This window comes from Stenella coeruleoalba (genome assembly GCF_951394435.1).
Source record: "Stenella coeruleoalba genome assembly, chromosome: 3".
NCBI classification, from domain to species: domain Eukaryota; kingdom Metazoa; phylum Chordata; class Mammalia; order Artiodactyla; family Delphinidae; genus Stenella; species Stenella coeruleoalba.
The window spans coordinates 172,869,522-172,891,160 of NC_137148.1; the positions used below are offsets into that span (position 1 = coordinate 172,869,522).

General features: G+C 57.7%; 1 protein-coding gene across 3 annotated transcripts; it reads right to left on the reverse strand.

The window, feature by feature from the left end:
• Positions 1 to 98: 98 nt before the first annotated feature.
• Positions 99 to 20,695, reverse strand: LMNB2 (lamin B2). Of its 3 annotated transcripts, none has more exons than XM_079917102.1 (12): positions 20,322 to 20,695; positions 11,836 to 11,972; positions 7,388 to 7,544; positions 7,180 to 7,305; positions 5,447 to 5,614; positions 5,210 to 5,335; positions 4,860 to 5,080; positions 4,491 to 4,764; positions 4,305 to 4,412; positions 3,670 to 3,789; positions 3,375 to 3,488; positions 99 to 2,764 (listed from the first exon to the last, which is right to left on the reverse strand). In XM_079917102.1, exons 1-12 carry the CDS (start codon positions 20,607 to 20,609, stop codon positions 2,723 to 2,725), a joined length of 1,881 nt encoding a protein of 626 aa, XP_079773228.1. In that variant the 5' UTR covers positions 20,610 to 20,695; the 3' UTR covers positions 99 to 2,722. The 3 variants fall into 3 exon arrangements, with proteins under 3 accessions (XP_079773228.1, XP_079773227.1, XP_079773226.1); XM_079917101.1 differs by having other exon boundaries at positions 5,447 to 5,617; XM_079917100.1 differs by having other exon boundaries at positions 4,305 to 4,764; positions 5,447 to 5,617.
• Between the last annotated feature and the right edge of the window lie 944 nt (positions 20,696 to 21,639).

A 21,639-nucleotide genomic window follows, 5' to 3' on the forward strand; every position in this document is an offset into this window, starting at 1 on the left:
GAAAAGAATGCAGAAAACTAGGGGGCCGCGGGGTCAGAGGGTAGGATCCTAAGACACCCGCTTCACTAGGGGCTGGGGCTCCTGCTTCAGCAGCCTGGCGTGGGAGTAGACTCAGAGGGAGAATTTAAAACCAAAATGTTTATTGGAGTGTTGTATAAAAAAGTTTCCAGTCATAAAACGTGTATTACAAATCGGAGAAAACAAAAGACCACACGTTTGGCATGCATCGTAAAAACCACCAACAGATCTCTGAAACGTGTCCAAACAGCCGAGTTCTTGAAACCGAGCCCACTAGCGTGTAGTGCTGATGATCCCTTTCGGGCTCAGAATTAAGACCTTTCCAGTAGCTTTAATGTCCTTGAGGAATGTCAGTCCCAGCTCGGATATACTGATATAAATAGAACTGCTGGGTAGACGGTGTGGGTAAAAACGAGCCCAAGTCTGAGCTTGGCTGCTGTGGCAACAGCTGAGCGCCCAGACCGCGGGCGGGGAGCGGGGGGAGGCACTGGTGTCTCCCAGGGGTTGATTCCTGCCGGCCACATCCCCGGAGGCCGTCCCTCCCCAGGGCTGGGAAGAGTGGGTTTTCTCCGGAAGGGTGCTCCTCATCACATGACGGGGGCTTAGAAAAACGAATCGCTTCTGCATCATTTTAAGTGGCTTAATGTTAAGTATGTTTAAGGACAAATGCAAATTCGATTTCCCAGGCCCTGGCTGACATTGTAACATTGGACTCTGCTCCGTGTTTTCAAATACTTGATTACCAATGACGGTCACCAGCCTCCAGCCACAAGTGGCCACCAGTCCAGTGCACCCTCCCCCCACCAGCCAAGGGCATCCCAGCGCCTGTCTGGGCCACTTCCAGGCTCCACCCAAGATCTCAAGCAGGCAAGAAAATTCATCTGCTGGGAACAACCCCTACCAGTGAGCCTGGGGGCTCTGCAGGCACTAGGGCAGCCCTTGGGCTGTTTTTCAGGACCTCTGGGCCTGCAGGGAGGGTGGGGCCCTCTCCCTTCCTTCCTGTCCTCGAGCCCAGCCTGCAAAACTGCTTCAGCAATTCAGACCCCAAATTCCAGGACAGACCTCTGATCCCCAGAGACTCTCAAAATACCTTGAAGGATGTAGCCAGTGCAGTTCCCACTTGCTTGAGTGCCACCCAGCCCCACCCTCCCAGCATCTCATCAGGCTCCCCAGACCCTCACGCTCCCTCAGCTCCTGCTACTTCTGGGAGAAGGAAGACAGCCCGCGGTCCAGGGACTCAGGTGGCCACGGAAAGGTGCTCGGACTTAAAGCCAGAGTCTGCAGGGGATTCTAGACTCAGAAGCAGCTTAGTTTTGTCGGCCACTGGCACCTTCCCGGCCTGGGGCTCAGGCCTCGGGCCCTCGTCGCCATGATCGATTCCCAGGGAAAGGAGGCAGGCGGGCTGCTCTCGGCCTGGGGTGGGGGCAGGCCACCTCCATGGCTCAGTATTGCGTCTTTTAAGACTTGAGCTGCGCTTACTGAAAGAAGTTTGCCGTCTGGGGCCTCAGAGCCCACAGAGACAGGCGCCCCAATGCCACCCCCTCGGGGGACTGTCCTGGTGACCCTGGCATACATGAGCCCCTGAGGTGGGATCCAGGCAATGTGTGTACTGACCGATGTAAAAAAATAAATATCCGTTAAAAAAATAACTTCTGTGTATCTACGTGGCAGAGGCGTCGAAGGTAAGCTGATGCAGGGAGGGGGCGGCCAGGCGGCCAGAAGCTGGACCGTGACATGGAGCCATCCCGTAGGGGTCAACTGGCCCGGGCAGGTCTGTCTCAGGAACACCATTTCAGCAAGAAGTTACAGAGGAAGCCGCGATATGAGTACATGCCCAAGAATACACGTGAGTCAGCGTGCCCTGTGCACAAGGCACGGAGTCGGAGCACGGGGAGTCCAGCGTCTCGCCCTGAAGTCACCCTCCTCCGACGGGAGGGTGGGAAGCGGTGGTTACAGGTGGACATCGTGCTGGAGCCCAAGGCATTTGTTTCCGAATTCGTCACACCTGTCCCCTCAAGGCTTACCTGAGGACAAGTCTTATAACGGATCCCCGTAAGGTGAGGAACTCAGCTGCAGAGAGCCCCAGAAGCGTGAGGCTCCAGCGGCCAGAGAGGGAGCCAGGAGGCCGACCCCACGCACCCCATTCCTGAGAGCAGAGCAGAAACTGTGACAAACCCCAAGCCCAGGCCTGACGGCAAAAGCCTGCGATTCCCTTGTTCGGGCGCTCGGCTGGCTGAGCCACCAAACTTCCACAGGGTGCCCCTTCCCCCCACCAGGTCAGAACCTGGATTCTGAATCTGGTTTTTTTAAAAGCTTAATAAAACAAACAACTATTGGATTCCTACGTGCAGTTCTGCTCTGTCCACCTCAGGCCTCCTCTCCCGCTCTGACCCCAGGCTGCAGCTGAGACCGAAGCGGTGGACGGGCCCCCTGGACTCCCAGCCCAAAGCCCGCTAGCCACTCGGCTCCTGGGCCCCAAACTCAACTGAAAGGTGAGAACGGGGCACTTAACACTCTGGACAGTGGTGATGAAGGGCCCAGGGAAACCCAGCGACAGGAAAGTTCAGCAGAGACCCACCCCCACGCTCTGGCAGTTCACTTAAAAACTCTCTAGAAATGTACCAAGGACTAAAGAAGCCAACGATATAAAAATAGTTTTCAGTGGCCCTGGATAAAGAAAGACGTGTGACGAGGCATGTTCGGTTCACATGACGCGGCAGCCTCGAGAGGTGGTCCTCGGATCCCCCTGCAAGGAAGGACGGCACCAGTGAGGAGGCCAGGAAGGTGGCTGGTGGCCCCAGCCCCCTTCAGGAGGGGCTGGAGCGGGGCAGGGCCTGAGCCACCATGAGAAGCTCAGCTCCCAGCAAGATGACCCCAGCCTCAATGGTCCCTGTTCCAGAACCTTCCATGTCTCCCTCACCTCTGTTCTGAGCTACAGAACACGGTACAATTGTTTCAGACCCCGGAGGGTCTTGCACTTATATCTCATTCAGTGTGGTTCCTTGGCTCCCCACCTTCCCCCCAAAGCCATTATTAAGCCACCAGCACCCCACTCTGGAGGAAACGTGGTAACAGGGGGTTCGCTGAGAACCCTCGGGGCTCCACCAGAGTCACTTTGAGATGCAACAGGCTTTGAACACCCCACTCCCAGGGTGCCCGGGCCAGTACCCTAAGGTCCACACAACAAGCAAGCCCGGGAGGCGAGGGCAGCTGGCTCCATGGCCTGCCTCTGGCTGTGAGCTCTGCGGCCTGGCCGAGCCAGGGCGAGACCTGGGAGGTGCCCAGAGCAGCCACGTAAACAGGGCCCACAAGCGTGTGCACGTGCGAGTGTGCGCGTGCCGCCTGGGAGCCTCTACCTGCTGATGGAAAAGATCCTCCTCTCCAAACTCGGCCGCCTCGTCCTCGCCCTCCTCCCCGTCCTCGGCCTCCCGCGCCACCGAGGACTGCTTCACGGTTCTCATGGCCACTTCCTGTGCAAGACGACACAGCAGCTGCAGACGGCCACCCCAGGTGCTGGGGGCCCAGCCCACAGGCGAGGTGGTCAGGATGCTCGGATGCCCAGGACCCGGCCCAAGCTGCGCTCACGTGCCCTGCTGGCCAAGTCCCCGCCCCAGGAGGGACGCCAGGACCGAGGCAGAGGGAGGTGCTCACCTCCCCGTCAGCATTGACCAGGATGGTCCGGAAGCTCTCGCCCGTGCCCCAGCTGTTCTGGCTCTTCCACACGAGCGTTGATGGGGGGCTGTGAGCCACCCCTGCACCAGCTGCCCATACCTGGGGACACAGGAGGGCCTCCCGGTTAATGTCAGCTCCGGTCCCAGTGGCGTGTACCACCAGCCGGCCCTCTATCACAGGCTCCCTCGATGCCCTGGGTGTTTAATCCTCCTGGCCCTACTGGGTCCTGGCTAGAGATGACAGTCACCAGGGTATGGTAGAAGAGACTGAGGTTCACAGTGACCAGGGCAAACGGGCCAGGCTGGAATCGGAAGCCCTAGAGTCCATGCCTATTGGCTGTCATGTGTCTCACCAGTGCCTGGACAGACAGCCCAGACAGCCTGGACTCAGCCCCACGTCCACCATGGACGCCCAGCACATCACTTAGGCCCTCCCAAGGGCTCCAGGGAAGCCCGGATGAAGAAACACTGGCACACAGGTGATCTGTGACAGCAGGCTGCTGTTCTCAGCGCCGGGGCTCCATCCCTGTAATGCTCTCCCCCCGCACCCCGGTCCCCCCACCGCATCCCAGTCGCACCTCACATCCTGCCCGCTCCCTCTCCGCAGCCACCTACCGTGACCGTCTGGCCGGCCCGCAGCACATACTTCGGCGTGAACTTGTAGGCGATCTCCTCCCCTTCTAGGATCTGCCTCTTGATCCTCCAGTTGCCCAGAGACTGATCCTGGCAAAGGGGACGGGCGTTGGCCCACGTCTCCGAGAAGACCCAGCGGGCTCCCCACGGGCTGGGTGGGGGCCTCACCTTGTCCGAGCTGTTCTTCAGCTGCACGAACTTGCCCTCCAGGTCGATCTCCTCGATGCTGATGCTGCCCGAGGCCGAGGCCTGCTGGGCCAGGCGGAAGCTGCTGCTGCTGGAGCCGGTGCCGCTGGAGCCCGTGCCCAGCGGCTCCTCCACCTCCAGCCGCTTCCGCTTGCTGCGGCCCAGGCGCCCGGACACGGACACGCTGCTGCCGCTGCTGCTCGATGTGGCCCGCGAGATGGTGATGCGCGATGACGGGCTGGGGGACAGCTTCAGCCTGGGGGGCGGGGTCGCGGGGTGCCTGGTGACTCAACCCGCCCGGCCCGGGACAACACGCTCGCCTCACCCCCACCCCCGCCGCGCCGCGCCCACCTCTCCTCCTCGCCCTCCAGGAGCTTGCGGTAGGCGCTGATCTCCATGTCCAGGGCCAGCTTGACGTCCAGCAGCTCCTGGTACTCGTTCAGCTGCTGCTGCATCACGTCCCGCATCTCCGTCATCTCCCGCTCCTTGGCGTCCAGCATCTTACGGAACTTGTCCCGCTCCCCGGCCACGGTCTCCTCCAGCTCCCGGATCCGGTCCTCGGCCGCATTCGCCTGGGGCAGGGTCCACGCGCGTCACAGGGGGAAGCCCGGCCACCTCCGGGCCTCTTCCCCGCACCGACAACAGCGGTAGGGACGACGGGACGGGGCCTGAGGAGGGGTCAGGGGGCTCTGGCCAGTCACCTGCTTCTGGAGGCCGGAGAGCTGGTAGCTGAGGGACTCAACCCGCATGCGGGCCTCCTTAAGCTCCTCCCGAGCGGCGCTGGCGGCCTTGTCGTTCTGGTCGGAGCTCAGCTTGGCGTTGTCCAGCTGCGGGGACACGAGAGTGCATGAGAGCCCGGGAAAGCCCGCGCGGGGCTGGGTGGGGCTGGGCGGGGCTGGACGCGGCGCTGGGCGGGGCAGGGCGGGGCACACGCGCACCTTGGCCTGGTAGGTCTGCTCCAGCTCCAGGCGGTACAGCCGCACTTGCTCATCGTGCTGCGCCCGCAGCTCCTCCAGTGCCTGGGCCATCTTGAAGTCATACTCCTGCTGCCGGCTGCTGTCCACCTCCACCAGGCGCCGCTCGTGTCGCCGTCGCGTCTCCCGCACCTCCTGGGGACACAGCCGCGCGCTCACCGCCCAGGCCTGCTCACCAGCGTCCTGGACCCACCAGGGGCTGGACCGAGGACACGGTTCACCACTAGAGAGCGGCTGCCCAGCGTCTCCCAGCTGACGGCCAATCAACACACGTGCCCCTCCACACATGGGAGCAACACTCAGTAATGAAAAGGGGTGAAGCCCTGACACTCGCTACAACGTGGATGGACCCTGAGAACACGAGAGAAGTGAGAGAAGCCAGACACAGGACACGCAGCGTGTGATTCCACTGACGGAAACGTCCAGAACAGGCAGATCCACAGACACAGAGAGTGGGTTCGTGGTTGTCAAGGACTGGGGAGGGGGATGCAGTGACTGCTGATGGGGACGGGGCTTCTATTGGGGTGATGGAATGTTCTGGAATTAGAGGTGATGGTTACACAATACTGTGAATGTGCTAAATTTCATTAAATTAATTGTATACTTTAAAACAGTTTTGTTATATTAAAAAAAACTGGAACGCTAATGGTAACGGGTACAGTTTCTTTTGGGGGGTGACAGAATGTTCTGGAATTAAGCAGTGATGGCTGCACAGTTCTGTGAATGGACTAAAAATCCAGTCTAAATTGTAAACTTTGAAAGATTTCTGGTATGGGAATGTTTCAATAAAGCTGTTATTAAAAAAAAGAATTCCTGATGGAGCCCATCCCGGGTGTCTGAGGTCCGAGACAGGACAGCAGTGGGTCGAGACAGTGACCAGCTGACAGATGCCCCAGCCACATGTGCCAGGAGCTGACCAGACAGCGGTGGAGTCAAGGGCAGAGGGGGCAGCCCCAGAGCTCAGGGCCTCAGACGAAGCTCACTCCACAGACCTCAGTCACTCATCTCTGGTACCGGTTTGTGGAACAATAGGAATTGTTTCTAAAGAAAGCCAAGCATTTACAAAGGAGTGTGGTGGACCCTCAGCAGAATGCCCACCCCGCCCCCAGGCCCGCCTCAGGGACCCTCCCCCCCGCCCCCCCCCCACGTGGCCTCCTCACGGGATCCCTGACAGATGTGAGCTTCTTCTTGGCGCCCCTGGCCGCTCTGGCTAGAGCGGGGCCTGGCTGGAGCTGGAAGCCGCTCTGTGGCTGCATGGGCACCCTTCCCGCCAGCACTCTTCCAGAGCAGTGAGCGTGGGAAGTGGCCCAGCCCCCAGGGTTCTGTTCTGCACCACGACAGCACAATGGGCTGTGATGAGCTGGGAGGGCCCAGGGAGCCCCGAGGCCCAGCGATGAGGAGGCGGGGGAGGGTCTGCAGGGGGCTGAATTGCGGCCCTCCCAAAAGGTGTGCCCATGTCCTGGTCCCCAGAACCTGTGAGTGTGACCTTCCTGGACAAAGGGTCTTTGCAGATGTGATTAAGGGTCTCAAGACCATCCTGGATTATCCGGGTGGCCCTAAGTCTGAGGACGAGTGTCCTCGGAAGACACAGATGAGCAGGGGAGAGACAGAGAGTGACGGCCACGTGACGACAGAGGTGGGCATCAGGGTGACGTGGGAAGGAGGGAGCACCCCAGTTCCGCCGGGTGGGGCCCCACCTCCTCAAAGACGTCCTTGCGGAAGGCCAGCTCCTCCTGCAGGCTCTGGCAGCGGTTCTCCAGGTCCACGCGCATCAGCGTCTCCTTCTCCAGCTGCTTTTTGGCCACTGCGTGCCCATCTTCCGCCTGAAGACGTGGGACAAGCAGCTGGTGACGCTGTCTGCCTCAGCAGGCGGTCCTTGGGGGCCTGCAGCCCACCCACAGCTACCTTGGCCAGCTGGGCCCTCAGCTCCACCACGTCGTTCTCCAGGGCGCGCTTGTCGCTGAGAGCAGCGGCCAGCTCTGCCTCACTCTGGTGGAACACGGACTCCAGGTCCTTGACGCGGCCCTGGGCCACCGTCAGCTCGCCCTCCCTCTTCTTTGCGCTGAAAGTCAGGGGCAGAAGTTAGCAGGCAGCCCCGATGCCCAAGACCAACTTCACGTCTGCCTCTGGGCCCCGGGTCCCGACCTAGCATCCCTCTCAGTAGCACGGCCTCACCTCTTGGCACCAAAGGTGCCCCATCTTCAAACACACTCTGTATCAGGGGGACCCCGCCAGCCGCTCAAAATAACCCTCAAGACGTGGGTTTTCATGTCCTTTTCCAAGACTTTTGGGCACAGGAAGGGTCATTTAGAGGAGAACTCTGATTTTTTTTTTAATGTATTATTTATTTACTTTTTTTTTTTTTTGGCCACGCCGTGCGACTTGCAGGATCTTAGTTCCCTGACCAGGGATCGAACCCGCACCCTTGACAGTGAAAGTGTCAAGTCCTAACCACTGGACGACCAGGGAATTCCCTGTGTATAATTTATTAAAGTAACAAATTAAAACCTCGGCCTGGGGCTTCCCTGGTGGCGCAGTGGTTGAGAGTCCGCCTGCCGATGCAGGGGACACAGGTTCGTGCCCCGGTCCGGGAAGATCCCACATGCCGTGAAGTGGCTGGGCCTGTGAGCCATGGCTGCTGCGCCTGCGCGTCCGGAGCCTGTGCTCCACAACGGGAGAGGCCACAACAGTGAGAGGCCCGTGTACTGCAAAAAAAAAAACCAAAAAACCTCGGTCTTTGAAAAGTCGATCTCATTTGTAAACTTAAGCTATTTTAGGCGGGCTTGCCCAGCTTCTAACAGACAATTATCTCCAACATGAAATATTTAAGATGCCAAACAGACTTTTCTAACACACAACTCTTAAAAAAGGGGGAACATTTCTGAACGCTGCTCTAAATCTCCTTGGGGTTGACAGCTTGCCCACTTCCCCACCAAGGAACTGAAACTGCCTGGCAGCAGGGGGGACAGCCAGGGTCTCTCCCAGTGGGCACTGCAAGAGGTGGAGCAGCAGCCCTGGCAGCCCACCCCCTTCCCTGGTCCTGACAACCACAGACGTCCCCAGGACCATGCCCGGTGTCCCCTGGGGGCCGGACCACCCTGGGTGACAACCACTGGCAACACCACACCAGTTCGAGGGGACGAGGCATAAAGTCCGGTGACTTCGGCCTCCAGGCCGACCCCGTCCTCACAGGAGCTCTGTGCGGGTGTTGCACGATGGCCTCTATGAGGGTCTGGGGGCTTGCAGCCCACATTCCTGAGCTTAAGCCACACAGTCCCGGTTCTTCCACTCACGGCGTGGGGCTGCAAACCCCACATCCCTGGAGGGTTTGGGGAAACTAGAACCATCTGACACATCATTCCTGAAGACCAGCTTCATGAAAAGACTGTCCTCACACTAGAGATACATCTGCCAACACCCCTGTCTCCGTGGAGAACTTTCTCATAGGTGCAGACAGCAGTGCAACGTGCTGCCCTCAGCCGAGACCGGCGCAGTCCGAGGCTGGATGAAGCAGGAGGGGACAGGTGTGTGCGGGGCAGGAGCTGCTGGGCGTGGCCCTTGAGCCGGAGCCGTGAAGCCAGGGGCTGGGCCTCGTCTTTGGCAGGATCGGGGCGTCGGGCAGAGTGCAGAGGAGTGAGGTGAGGCGCGCAGGCAGGTCAAGGTCAGCCACAAGGCGAGGGCGACAGCAGCAGAGGGATCAGGAAACGTGACAGATTTCTAGACGTCTTCACCCCATGCTAGGGCTCTGCAGAACAACACAGAATGGTCCAGAAAGCAGGGGTGCCAGCAGCCCTCACTGGCTTACGTGCCTGCTTCTTAACAGCTTCCAGGCGCGAAAGCAGATTCCTCCCCTGGAGCCCTAATTCCGGGAGGATTAGGCGGGAGCACCCGGCCTGTCAGTCCTCCACTTGACCACCTGCGTTTCCATCATCACAGTTTTCACGATATATTTGGTAGGAAAAGAAAAGCACTGCTGTAACCTGTCAGGAGGTTCACCTTGCTCGCTGTCACGTGCCACCCACACCTGTCTGTGAGGGCTGCGAGCCGAAGAGCAGGAAGCGAGGCTGTTGGGCAAAGCACCTGTGGATGTGAGTGCCCACAGCCCGGGAAGCTTTCCTCCCAGAGTAGGGGCCAAAGCAAAAGCCACCAGCCCGGGTGCCCAACGGCGGACACAGCTGCTACCCTAAGCTGTCGCAGGAGCCTGGAACACGGCCGAGGGGCTGGGACGGCATCACGACACAGGTGCCATCGATGACCAGGCTCGAGGTCAGGAAAGCCTTGTGTTGTCTGACGGCGTCCACCTTGAGTTTAAATTTAAAAAGGTGGAAAAGAAATGCACCAGGTTGGCCTCGGAGATTCTGTCTGGGCAGAGGCTCATGGAGACTTTCATTTTTCTCTTGAAATTAAATGCATTATCTGCTTTCTCGCCAGGGAGTATCTATGACTCTGATAAGCAGAAAGAAACGTGACCTCTCGGCCCAGACAAGGAGCAACACGCAGGTTAAAGGTGTCTGGGAGGTTCAGGGCCTGAGAGGGGCCGGGGGAATTCCAGAATTCTCCTAATCTTCTCCAAGAAGCTCAAGTCCCTTTTTAATTAAAAAATGTAATAAATTAGGAATTCCCTAGTGGTCCAGTGGTTAGGACTCCGCGCTTTCACTGCCGAGGGCGTGGGTTCAATCCTCGGTCGGGGAACCAAGATCCCGCAAGCCGGGAGGTGTAGCCAAAAGGGAAAAAAAAAAAAAGTAATAAATTGATGGGATATCCAGTTTACCTGGCTGTTTTAAAAGTATACAGATTGCCTTTGCTGCTCATCAAAGACCAGGTGACTATACTGTGCGGGTCTGTCTCTGGGCTCTCTGTTCTCTTCCACGGAGGAACCAGAAACACATCACCAAGTGACAGAAGACAGTCTGAGAAGGCAACACACAGTGATTCTAACTCCAGGACATTCTGGAAAAGGCAGAGCTATGTGGGGACAGTAAAAGGATCCTTGGGAAAAAAAAAAAGGATCCTTGGTTTCCAGGGGTTGGGAGAAAGCATGAGTCAGAGGAGCACAGGGGATTTTCAGGGCAGTGAAACTACTCTGTGTGATACTGTGATGGTGGACGCGTGTCAGTGTACATTTGCCCAAACCCAGAGACTGCAGGACACCAACGGAGAACCCCTATGTCAACTACAGACTTCAGCTAAGAAGAATGTATTAATATTGGCTCTTCGGGCTTCCCTGGTGGCGCAGTGGTTGAGAGTCCACCTGCCAATGCAGGGGACACGGGTTCGTGCCCCGGTCCGGGAAGATCCCACATGTCGTGGAGTGGCTGGGCCTGTGAACCATGGCCGCTGAGCCTGCACGTCCAGAGCCTGTGCTCCGCAACGGGAGAGACCACAACAGTGAGAGGCCCGCGTACAGCAAAAAAAAAAAAAAAATTGGCTCTTCAATCGTGACAAGGCGGCACACCCATTACTGCAAGGTGGTCATCATCGGGGACCCTGGAGAGGGATTTGGGGAAACCTGTACTTTCCACTCATTTTCCTGTAAACCTAAAACTGTTCAAAAACAAAAAAAATCTCTATTAATAATAATTTAGAAGTCTACTAATTAGAAAAAGATGAAAAAGAACCCTGCAAACGTGAAGGTGGCAGTCAGCTGCTGCTGGGACTATGAATGGGGACTGGAGCCCGGGTCCAGGCCTCAGTCCTGGTCCCTGCCACGCCAAGGGACCATGGATGACTCCTCCCCACACCTCATCCTCGGCTTCCCCTCTAACCGGAGTTGATGCCAGCCAGGACCTGCTGGGGTCGCCGTCAGCAGGGAGGAGATCTGGTGTCCCTCACGGAGTCCTTTATCTAAACACTCCACGAGTTTACATCACTTTATTCCTTCTGCTACCATCACCACCAGCACCGCCTTGTCCTCCAAATTTCCTGAGCCTTCTACTCGGGAGCAGGTGGGAGACGGTGCTCAAGAACGGGAAGAGAAGGTCACCCGCCGCCCCCGGCTTCCCCGGCTGGGCTCTGTGACCTGGGGCACCCCTCCTCTGGGGAAGGGGAAAGGCACAGGGCTACCAGCTACCAGGGATTCAGTCCCAGGAGAGCTGCTGGGTTTTAACTCTTCCTGGGGCCAAATTATATTGGGGGATAAAGGCTCTAGACGGGGCGGCCAGAGGGCCAGGCCACAGAGGCCGCACCCACCCACCCAGCGGCCCCCAGAACCCACACGGCCCGCTCCCAGGAGGGCTGCCCGAGCCGGGGGTCCCGCTCAGACGGGAGCCGCCACCTCGCACAGGGCGACAACCCCTGCCCCGGGCCCCTGTGCGCCCCAGAATCAGGTGACATCGTGCCGGCTGCAGCCCCACCTCTTGTTGGCTTCCTCCAGGTCGGCCCTCAGCTTCCCAGTTTCGATCTGCAGCCGGGCTCGGTCCCGGGCCGTCTCGTCCAGCACCCGGCGGGCATCAGCCAGCTCCGCCTCATACAGTGTCTTGATGCCGCTCACCTGGGGGGACAGCCAGGCCGAGGTGAAGCCCACCCTTCCCCACCAACACGGCTCCCGCTCACCCCGACACTGCCCCACCTGCCCCGGGCCACACCAGCCTGTCCAGGTCACTGGTCCCCATCACTGCCCGCCGCTAGGTCGCACCTGCCAGCTGGGCACACACCTCAGGTCTCCCATCAGCCTCCCTGCCCCGCGCCAAGGGGCACAGGGCCGTGAGCGTGTTTACAAATATCTGGAACCAACAGGACAGTGAGACACCACCTCCCCCCAACGAGGATGGCTACCGTGGAAATGACAGTCGATAACAAGTGCTGGTGAGGTTAGGGAGGAATCGGCACCTCCACGCACGGCCAGGGGATTAAAACGGTACAGCCACCACGGCAGACAATCTGGCATTTCCTCAGATGGACAAACAGAGCAACCACCAACCCAGCAATTCCACCCCCAGGAATCTACCCGGGAGAAATAACACACATCTTACACAAGACCCAGGCGCATGCGTTCACAGCCCCATCACTCCTCATGGCCCCAACGTGGGAACAACCCAAATGCCCATCAGCAGATGACAGATAAACAGAATGTGGTCCCTCCACACATGGGAGCACCACTCAGTTGTGAGAAAGGGTGACGCCCTGACACTCACTCCAACGTGGACAGACCCTGAGAACACGATGCTCAGTGAGAGAAGCCAGACACAGGAGGACACACGGTGTGTGATTCCATCGATGGGAAACGTCCAGAACAGGCAAATCCCCAGGGACAGACAGTGGGTTCATGTCAAGCGACTGGATGAGGGTGAGGGGGTGACCACTAATGGGGCCGGGGCTTCTTTTTTTTTTTTTTTAGTGCAATTCTGTTTTGTTATGTTTTTTTTGAGATATAGTTGATGTACGATATTATATAAGTTTCAGGTATATGACAGTGATTCGCAATTTTTAAGGGTTATACTCTATTCATAGTTACTAAAAAATATTGACTATACTCCCTGTGTTGTACAATATATCCTTGCAGCTTATTTACTTCATACATAACGGTCTGTTCCTCTTAATCCCCTACCCTATCTTGCCCCTCCCCAAGAAGGGGTTTCCTTTGGGGAGATGGCTGCACAGCTCTAAATATATTAACCACTCCTGAACTTAGAGCAGAGTTTAACTGGGTGAACTGCATGAGACGGGAATTATACCTCAATAAAGTGGTTAAAACACTTTTGGGGGCTGACACAGAAGGCAGAGGGTGACAAGGCAGCTGGCTTTGAAAGTGGCACCATTTCCCACAAAACTACAACAGAGCAGTGAGTGTCTGTGCCAGGGGTCAGAGGTCAACTTAAGGCCTGGGAGGGTCACTCCCCTCCCTTGCACAGGAAAGGCCCCTGAGCTGACGAGGCTCAGGGGAGCTGCCAAGGACCTGCCACTTTGTTGGGTGACCACCATCCCCATTTGCCTGGGACCGAGGGGATTCCAGGATGTGGGATTTTTGAGGGTTCAAACCGGAATGTCCCAGGCAGGTCAGAACAAATCCAGAAGAGGTGGGATTTAATAGCCAGTCTGATCTCAGACTCCCACCCTCTCCGGCTGGGGCCTGGCTCTCCCACCTCAATCCAGCACTCCTGGTCATTTCATCCCACAGGTAGGGGGGGTATGGGCTCTTAGCCCCATTTCACAAATGGGGAAGCTGAGGCACAGGACAGCACACTGCCCTCTCCTGACCTGTCAAGGTACGGGGCAGAGCAGTCCGCTGGGGGCAATTCCGAGAGGAGGACATGCAGGGCATGTGTCTCTGCCCTCTCTCCCCGCCCATCCAGTCACCTTCCAGAACTTTCCTAACCCCAGTGGAGGGCCTGGCACCTAGACAGGGATCTCAGACAAGATCTCCGGCCCCACAGGCTGGGTTCCTACTGGGGACCTGTCTCTCCAGCCTCCCCTCATAGCACGAGGGGCGCAGATGGACCAACACGACAGAACATCAAGGTGAGATCAGAACAGAAACTGTTGGGGCTCAGGGGGCAGGAAACCCAGCACGAGATCCTGCCTGTACGCCTGATGCTTATCCACAGTGCACGTCAGCATTAATTTCGACTTTTGAAATATCCCATTAAGATACCACTCATGGGGACCTCCCTGGTGGTCCAGCGGTTAGGACTCTGTGCTTCTACTGCAGTGGGTGTGGGTTCGATCCCTGGTTGGGGAAGTTCCATGTACCACGCGGGGCGGCCAAAAAAAAAAAAAAAAGGTACCACTCACACCCCTAACCCGGCCTGCCCATGAGAAAACACCAGATGAACCCCAATGGGGACACTCCTGTCCCCACCTCACAGCTGCCAGGGCCCCAGGAACCAGGAAAGGTGGGGAACCAGCACATCCCACAGGGGCCCAGGAGATGGGAGACCTGGATGTCACAGGGGTCCTGAGGGGTCCTGGGGCAGAGAGGATGGTGGGTCAGCTCAGGAGATCTGAGCAAAGCTAAAGTGATGCAGCACTGTCGGAGAGCAAGCTGTGAGACACACTGACGTGAGATGCTGATGGGGACCCAGTACCGCCCTCAACCTTTGTCTATACACCTAACACTGACCCAAGAAGTAAACTCGAGGGGCTTCCCTGGTGGCGCAGTGGTTAGGAATCTGCCTGCCAATGCAGGGGACAGGGGTTCAAGCCCTGGTCCGGGAAGATCCCACATGCCGCGGAGCGAGGAAGCCCGTGCGTCACAACTACTGAGCCTGCGCGTCTGGAGCCTGTGCTCCGCAACGGGAGAGGCCGCGACAGTGAGAGGCCCGCGTACTGCGATGAGGAGTGGCCCCCACTCGCCGCAAATAGAGAAAGTCCTCGCACAGAAACGAAGACCCAACACAGCCAAAAATAATTAATTAATTAATTTTTTTAAAAAAAGAAGTAAGCTCGAGCAATTCAAAATACATCGTGCGTTCATCTCTGTGAGCGAGAACGTGGGCGTCCCACTAGATTCCGTGCCCAAGGCGAGGGCCTCACTTGTCCTAGGCCATCTTGGGTGACTCTCGGGGGTCTTGTTAAAGAGCAGGCAGACCTCAGGGACACAGAGGGTCCCGTTCCAGACCCCTGCAATAAAGCGAGTATCACAATAAAGCGAGTCATACGAATTGTTTGGTTTCCCAGTACGTATAAAAGTTATACACAAAAGGACTTCCCTGGTGGCACAGTGGTTAAGACTGTGCTCCCAATGCAGGGGGCCCAGGTTTGATCCCTGGTCAGGGAACCAGATCCCACATGTATGTTGCAACTAGAGTTCATATGCCACAACTAAGGAGCCCGCCTGCCGCAACTAAGGAACCGACATGCCACAACTAAGGAGCAGGCAAGCTGCAACTAAGGAGCCTGCCTGCTGCAACTAAGACCCGGCACAACCAAATAAATAAATAAAATAAATAAATAAATATTTTTTTTAAAAAAAGTTATGCCCAGGGAATTCCCTGGCGGTTCAGTGGTTAGGACTCTGCACTTTCACTGCCAAGGACGTGGGTTTGATCCCTGGGAATGGATCTTTATCCCACAAGCCGCATGGCTCAGCTAAAAAAAAAAATTTATGCTCACACTATCCTGCAGTCTATTGACTGTGCAATAGCCTTGTGGCAAAAAAAACAATGCACAGCCCTTATTTAAAAATACCCTATTAGGACTTCCCTAGTGGCGCAGTGGATAAGAATCCACCTGCCAATGCAGGGACATGGGTTTGATCCCTGGGCCGGGAAGATCCCACATGCCGTGGAGCAACTAAGCCTGTGAGCCACAACTACTGAAGCCCGCGCGCCTAGAGCCCGTGCTCCGCAACAAGAGAAGCCACCGCAGCGAGAAGCCCACACACTGCAGCGAAGAGTAGCCCCTGCTCGCTGCAACTAGAGAAAGCCTGTGCGCAGCAACGAAGACCCAACACAGCCAAAAAAAATATAAATAAAAAAATTTTTTTAATTTTTTAAATTAAAAAAAATAAAAATACTTTATTGCTAAAAAATGCTGTCACCTGAGCCTCAGCAAGTTGTAATCTTTTTGCAGTAGTAACATCAAAGGTCACTGATCACAGATCACCATAACAAATAACACAAATGAAGAAACTGGAAATATCTGGAGAAAGATCAAAACGTGACACAGAGACCTGAAGGGAACAGACTTGCCCAAGGCAGTGTTGCCACAGACCTTCAATTTGTAAAAAGGCAGTGTCTGTGCAGCGCAATGACCCGAGATGTGTCTGTGCTCGGTTCTCACAGCGTTTTGGGCGTGCGCGCGCATGTGCACACCCATCTGTGTGTCTTAGTAAGGCAATCCTCTACAGCCAGGACTGCAAACTCAGGCCCAGGCGCCAAAATTCCAGCCCACCAGCTGTTTTTGTCCAGCCTGTGGGACTAAAATGGTTTTTATGTTTTCAAATTGGCTGGGTGAAAAAAAAGAAAAAGGTATCTCATGACACAGGCACCCATATGAAGTGCACATTTCAGTGTGTATACATAAAGCTTTATTGTCAGGCAATCTGCGCATTCCTCCATGTACTGCCCGGGGCAGCTTCCCCACCACAAAGGCCGAGCTGAGTGCTCAAGCCTGAAACCATCAGCCCACAAAGCTGAGAACAACTCCAGCCCTTTCCAGAAAACATCTGCCGAACCCAATCGACAGCACTGGGACGATGGAGAAAATTCTATCTAGAGGAGGACGCGCAGATGGCCAATGTCACAAAGGCTCTTTCAACCAGTGAACAGGGGTTCTCCGGGCAGGCCTGTGCCTCCCTGCACTGTGACACTTGGGACAGTCCTGTGGGAGCCCCGGGCACAGCTTGGGCCTTTAGTTCTGTCTTTTCCGGCCGGTGCGGAACGATCGCCGAGCTTGAGGAATCCCAGCAAGTATGCTGCCGTGGAGCAGCAGGGCTCGCGTCACCCGACGTGGCCTTTTCCTGGGGCCCCAGACTTACCCTGTGAGGACCCGCCTGCGTCCCAGGGATTGAGAACCACAGCCAAACACCGGCCCTCCCCAAACTCCCAGAGCCCAGCTCAGCTCTTGCTCCCAGGGTCCACCTGGGGAGCACCCTCCGACCCCCGCAGCAATGGGACACCTGGGCAGCAAGGGGGAAGAAAGCGAAGCCCAGAGGAACTCAACATCCGATGCGGAGGCTCCCTGGAGAACCCCCCTCCCTCCCTGGCCCACTCCTGCCCCCTCAGCACCCATGATCCTTCTCAAACAGAAATCTGGCCAGCTCCCAGCCTCCCAGAAACCCTCCAGTGACATCTGCACGTGGCATTCGCCCCATTACCGCTCACCCGGCCAGAAGATGCATCATCTGACCTCCGATGGGAAAGGCTGGAGTCTACAAGTGGCCAGCCCAGGCTCGTGGGTGGGAATCTGACTTTTTACCTTGTGCCCCTGGACCCTTCGCATTGATTACAAGCACACAGTGTGCTCACAACAGTTTAAACTGCATCATCACAGGATTCCTTAAGTAGTTTCTCAGCCTTGACACTAATGGCATTTGGGGCCAGATCATCCTCTGTGGGGGACCCTCCTGGGCTCTGCGGGGTGTGGAGCAGCATCCCTGCCCCCCCCAAGTGTGACAACCACAGATGTCCCCAGCCATCACCCAGTGTCCCCTGGGGGCAGATTCCTTCCAGGTGAGGAGCTGCGGAACAGGTAAAGTGCCCTCTGGGAGGCCTGACACACCACGCCCCCCACACCCTCCGTGCCTCAGTGCCTCATCCCGCCCGCTCCAGCCTGAGCCCCGGCGGCTCCCTGAACCTGCCTGGCCCGCCCATCAAGCCCTGCCCCTCCGTAACCCTGGCCACTTGCAGGCCACTTGCAGGTCACTCGCGCCACCCACATGACCACACCACCTCTTGCTCCAGCAGGTTACCGGCTCTCTCCACTGTCCAGCTGAGAGGGGCATTTGTCATCTCACCCCCAAGCTCTAGGACAGCAAGCTAGTGGGAACTCCCCACTCCCGCTGCAAACACTCCTGTCACCTGGGTGGCCCCGTATCTTGAGCACAGCCCTGGGGGATGCTCACCGTGGGGCTGGGCTCCCCTGCATCCCAACCAGCCTCGGCAGCTGCCCAGACACATCCAGTTCCCCAGGCCCTGCCCCTGCATGCACTCTCGAGCACAACATCCATCCAGCGGGGTCCAGCACCCCACGTCCATCAGGCCCACTAGGCTGCCACCCCCAAAGGTCAGCACGGTGGTTCAGCCCGCAGGGGGGACAAGAGGCTGGGGGGAATGATCCCGGGCGCTGACCAGCCTGGCAGGGGGGACCTGGGCCTGCATCCCGAGGACGTGCACGCACTGCTGAAGCAGGTGGCCGCGCTCTGAGTCGGACCACTCCAGCCCCATTGCACAGACAACAAAACCAAGGCTCTGGGAGGCTGAGTGACCTGCCCAAGGTCACATATTAAAAGCAGGTTTGGATCCCGAGCCTTAATCCAATCTCAGGCAACCTGATACAGCCCCACCAGCCACCAAGCTTCTACCCCCCTGGATGCCCAAGCCACATCTTCTGGGACCATCCCTACCCTAGGGACCATCACAGGGACAACAGAACCCACGGGATCCTTCACTTCATCGCTTTTATTCTACAAAACAAATGTGAACTCATTGTGGCCCCACAAACAAGCCCCCAAAGTAGGTATTTATTATTATTTCCAATTTACAGAAGAGGCACTGAGCCCAGAGAAGTTAAGTGATTTGCCCAAGATCACAGAGGGTACGTGGCTCCCAGAAATGACCCCCCCACCTCCCCAGCCCCCTGAGGCTCTCCTCCCAGAAGTCAGTCACTGGGCCCATTCTCCAGAGTGGGAGGCCAAGGCTCAGAGCGCTAAGTGCCAACTTCAGACCATGACTCTTGCACGGGGCCCACAGGGGAACCACATGGCGGGCATCCCTCCCCCTTATTCTGAGGACCTGCCCTGGGGTTGGGGGGGGCGCCAGTGGGAGAAAAGGAGGGCACTAGGTTGGCAGCCAGTACGGACACACCCCACCCAGGACCCCCAGACACCAGCCCTCACATCCCCTTAGGGGACAGGGCTTGTCCAGCCCCTTCTCCCTCAGTCTGCACCAAAACTTCCCGCTGGTTCCCCAAGAACTCATGCCTCCCCCTCCCCTCACATCCCCCAGGACGGGGCAGGGGCTACCAGACTACTAGGCTCCTGCTAACCAGCCAAGGGGTCCCAGGGCCCAACTAAGGGCCTCCCAAATTTCCCATGGGACCTGGGAGACATCAGATTCCCCCCCTCTGACCCCCGCCCACCCCAGGCCCCGGTAAAAGACCGAACCTCCTGCCTAACCCCACCCCAATCACCGAACTCCCCAGGATTCATTACAGGACCCCTGCAAAGTTCCAAGGAGAACTGAGACCACTGACTCACCCCAGAGACCCCCCTGAGACCCCCCACCCCTCCTCAGGACCCCCTCAGAGGGTCTGAGCCTCCCAGTCTCCCCAGAGACCCGAGAACCTCCTCCGTTTTCTCCTAGGACACCCGAACACCCAGACACATCCCTCAAGACTCCCCACAACTCCCTTAGGGGTGGGGTCCACCCTGGCTCACACCCCATCACTCAGGGGTCCCCTAGAACTCCCCGAATCCCTTGGTGGGCAGAGCCTGCCCCATCTCCCCCTGCCCAGGCAGGCCCCCCCTTCACTTCCCCAGGCACAACACCCCCAAGGTCCCCTGGGGATCCCTCAGAGGAGGGGACCTGCCCAGTCTGCACCCCTCACTCAGGTCAACCCCCCTCAGGGGACTGGTCAGCCCCAGACTCATGGGATCCGTGAAACACCCAGGAGACCCCCGGTGGGTGGGGACCTGCTCCAGGGTGCACCCTCACTCGGGGCCCCCCAGATACCCTGGGGACCCACCAGAGGACGGGACTCGCCCTAGTCTGCACGTTTCTCAGGGGATCACTCGGGGGGCGGGGCCGGCGCCAGTCTCCACCTCTCGTACGGGGAGGGGGGGTAGAAACCCCCGGGGAATCCCTCGTGAGCGTCCGTTCTGGCCTCTACCACTCACTCAGGCCCCCCGAACCTCCCCGGGGACTCTCAGGGACAGAAGCCCGCCCCGGCGTGCACCCCTCACTCGAGGGACCCCGAGATCTCCCCACACCCCTCGATGGGCGGGGCAGGAAACAGTCTCCACCTCTCGCACTGGAGGGGTCCCCGAAACCCGCCGGGGACACTCACAGGCCGGGGCCCAACCAAGCGTGCGACCCTCGCCGGGGCCCCCGAAGCCCCCTGGGGACGCCTCGGTGGGCAGGGCCCGCCCCAGTCTCCCCCTCTCGCAGGGGCGTCCCCGAAGCCCCCCGGGGACCTTGAGAGCCCGGCCCGCCCCAGCGAGAGCCCCCGGCGCAGCGCCCACCTCGCGCGTGGTCACCTCCTCCCGCTCGGAAATCTTGAGCTGGAGCCGGTCGTTCTCCAGCTCGAGCGCGCGGACGCGGTCGATGTAGTGCGCCAAGCGGTCATTGAGCTCGCGCAGCTCCTCCTTCTCCTGCAGCCGCGACAGGCGCGTGGGCGACAGCGGCGTGGCGGGCCCGCCCGCGCGGCCGGGCGGCGGTGTAGCCATGGCGGCTGCGGCGGCGGAGGCGGCGGCGGCGGCGGCTCGGGGTCCGCGCGGCTCGGAACGGCGGCCGCGGCTCGGCGGGCTCATTCAATCCGACCCGCCGACCAAGATGGCGCCCGCAGCCCGCCGCCGCCGCCGCCGCGGGGCAGCCTGGAACTTGTAGTCCGGCCGGCGCCGCGCGCGGCATGGCGGGAGCTGTAGTCTCCCGCTCAGTTTCCCGCGCTGTCCTGGAGCCAAACCGCCGGGCTCCAAATCCCAGCTGGGCCAATGCGTGAAACCGGGTTTCTTTCCGGGATTCAGTTTCCCCTCTTGTATAACCTACCTACCTACCTCTTTGGAGATTCATTAAAATTAAAGGTGGGGTGGTGAAGGAACCTCAGAAATATGTTCGGTGATCTCACCGATATGTGGAATTAAAAAAAAAAAATCAAAAATACCCCAGGCTCATGTAGATACTGTCAAGTTGTCCTCTGAAGAGGTTTACCAGTTTACACTTTTGCAACAATGTATGAGATTATCTGTTTTCCTGAATTGCTGTCAACCCTGAATCATCTTTTATTTTATTTATTTTTTTAATTTATTATTTATTTTATTTTATTTATTTTTCGCTGTGTTGGGTCTTCGTTGCTGCGCGGGCTTTCTCTAGTTGCGGCGAGCGCGGGCTACTCTTTGTTGCGGTGCGCAGGCTTCTCATTGCGGTGGCTTCTCTTGTTCTGGAGCACGGGCTCTAGGTGCGCAGGCTTCAGTAGTCGTGGCTTGTGGGCTCTAGAGCACAGGCTCAGTAGTTGTGGTGCACGGGCTTAGTTGCTCCGCGGCATGTAGGATCTTCCCGGACCAGGGCTTGAACCCGTGTCCCCTGCATTGGCAGGCGGATTCTTAACCACTGCGCCAAGAGGGAAGCCCTGAATCATCTTTTAAATTATTTTATTTATTTGAATTTCTTTTTATGTCCATAAGCAAAGTTTTGCCATTTTCTTTTGTGTATGTGTGTTTTTGTTTTTGTTTTTGTTTTGAGGTATAGTTGATTTACAATGTTGTGTTAGTTTCATGCGTACAGCCCAAGCTCATATGAACAGAGAACAGATTGGTGTCTGTGGGTGTGGGGTATGAAGTGGGT

What these genes read in the sequence shown, in the direction of transcription:
- LMNB2 (XM_079917100.1), bottom strand. Translation starts at nt 20,609, where the DNA reads ATGAGCCCGCCGAGCCGCGGCCGCCGTTCCGAGCCGCGCGGACCCCGA. An exon ending in AGGAGGTGACCACGCGCGAG is followed by an intron (nt 11,973 to 20,321) that starts GTGGGCGCTGCG and finishes CTGTCCCCCCAG; the next exon opens with GTGAGCGGCATCAAGACACT. An exon ending in TGAGGGCCCAGCTGGCCAAG is followed by an intron (nt 7,306 to 7,387) that starts GTAGCTGTGGGT and finishes CCACGTCTTCAG; the next exon opens with GCGGAAGATGGGCACGCAGT.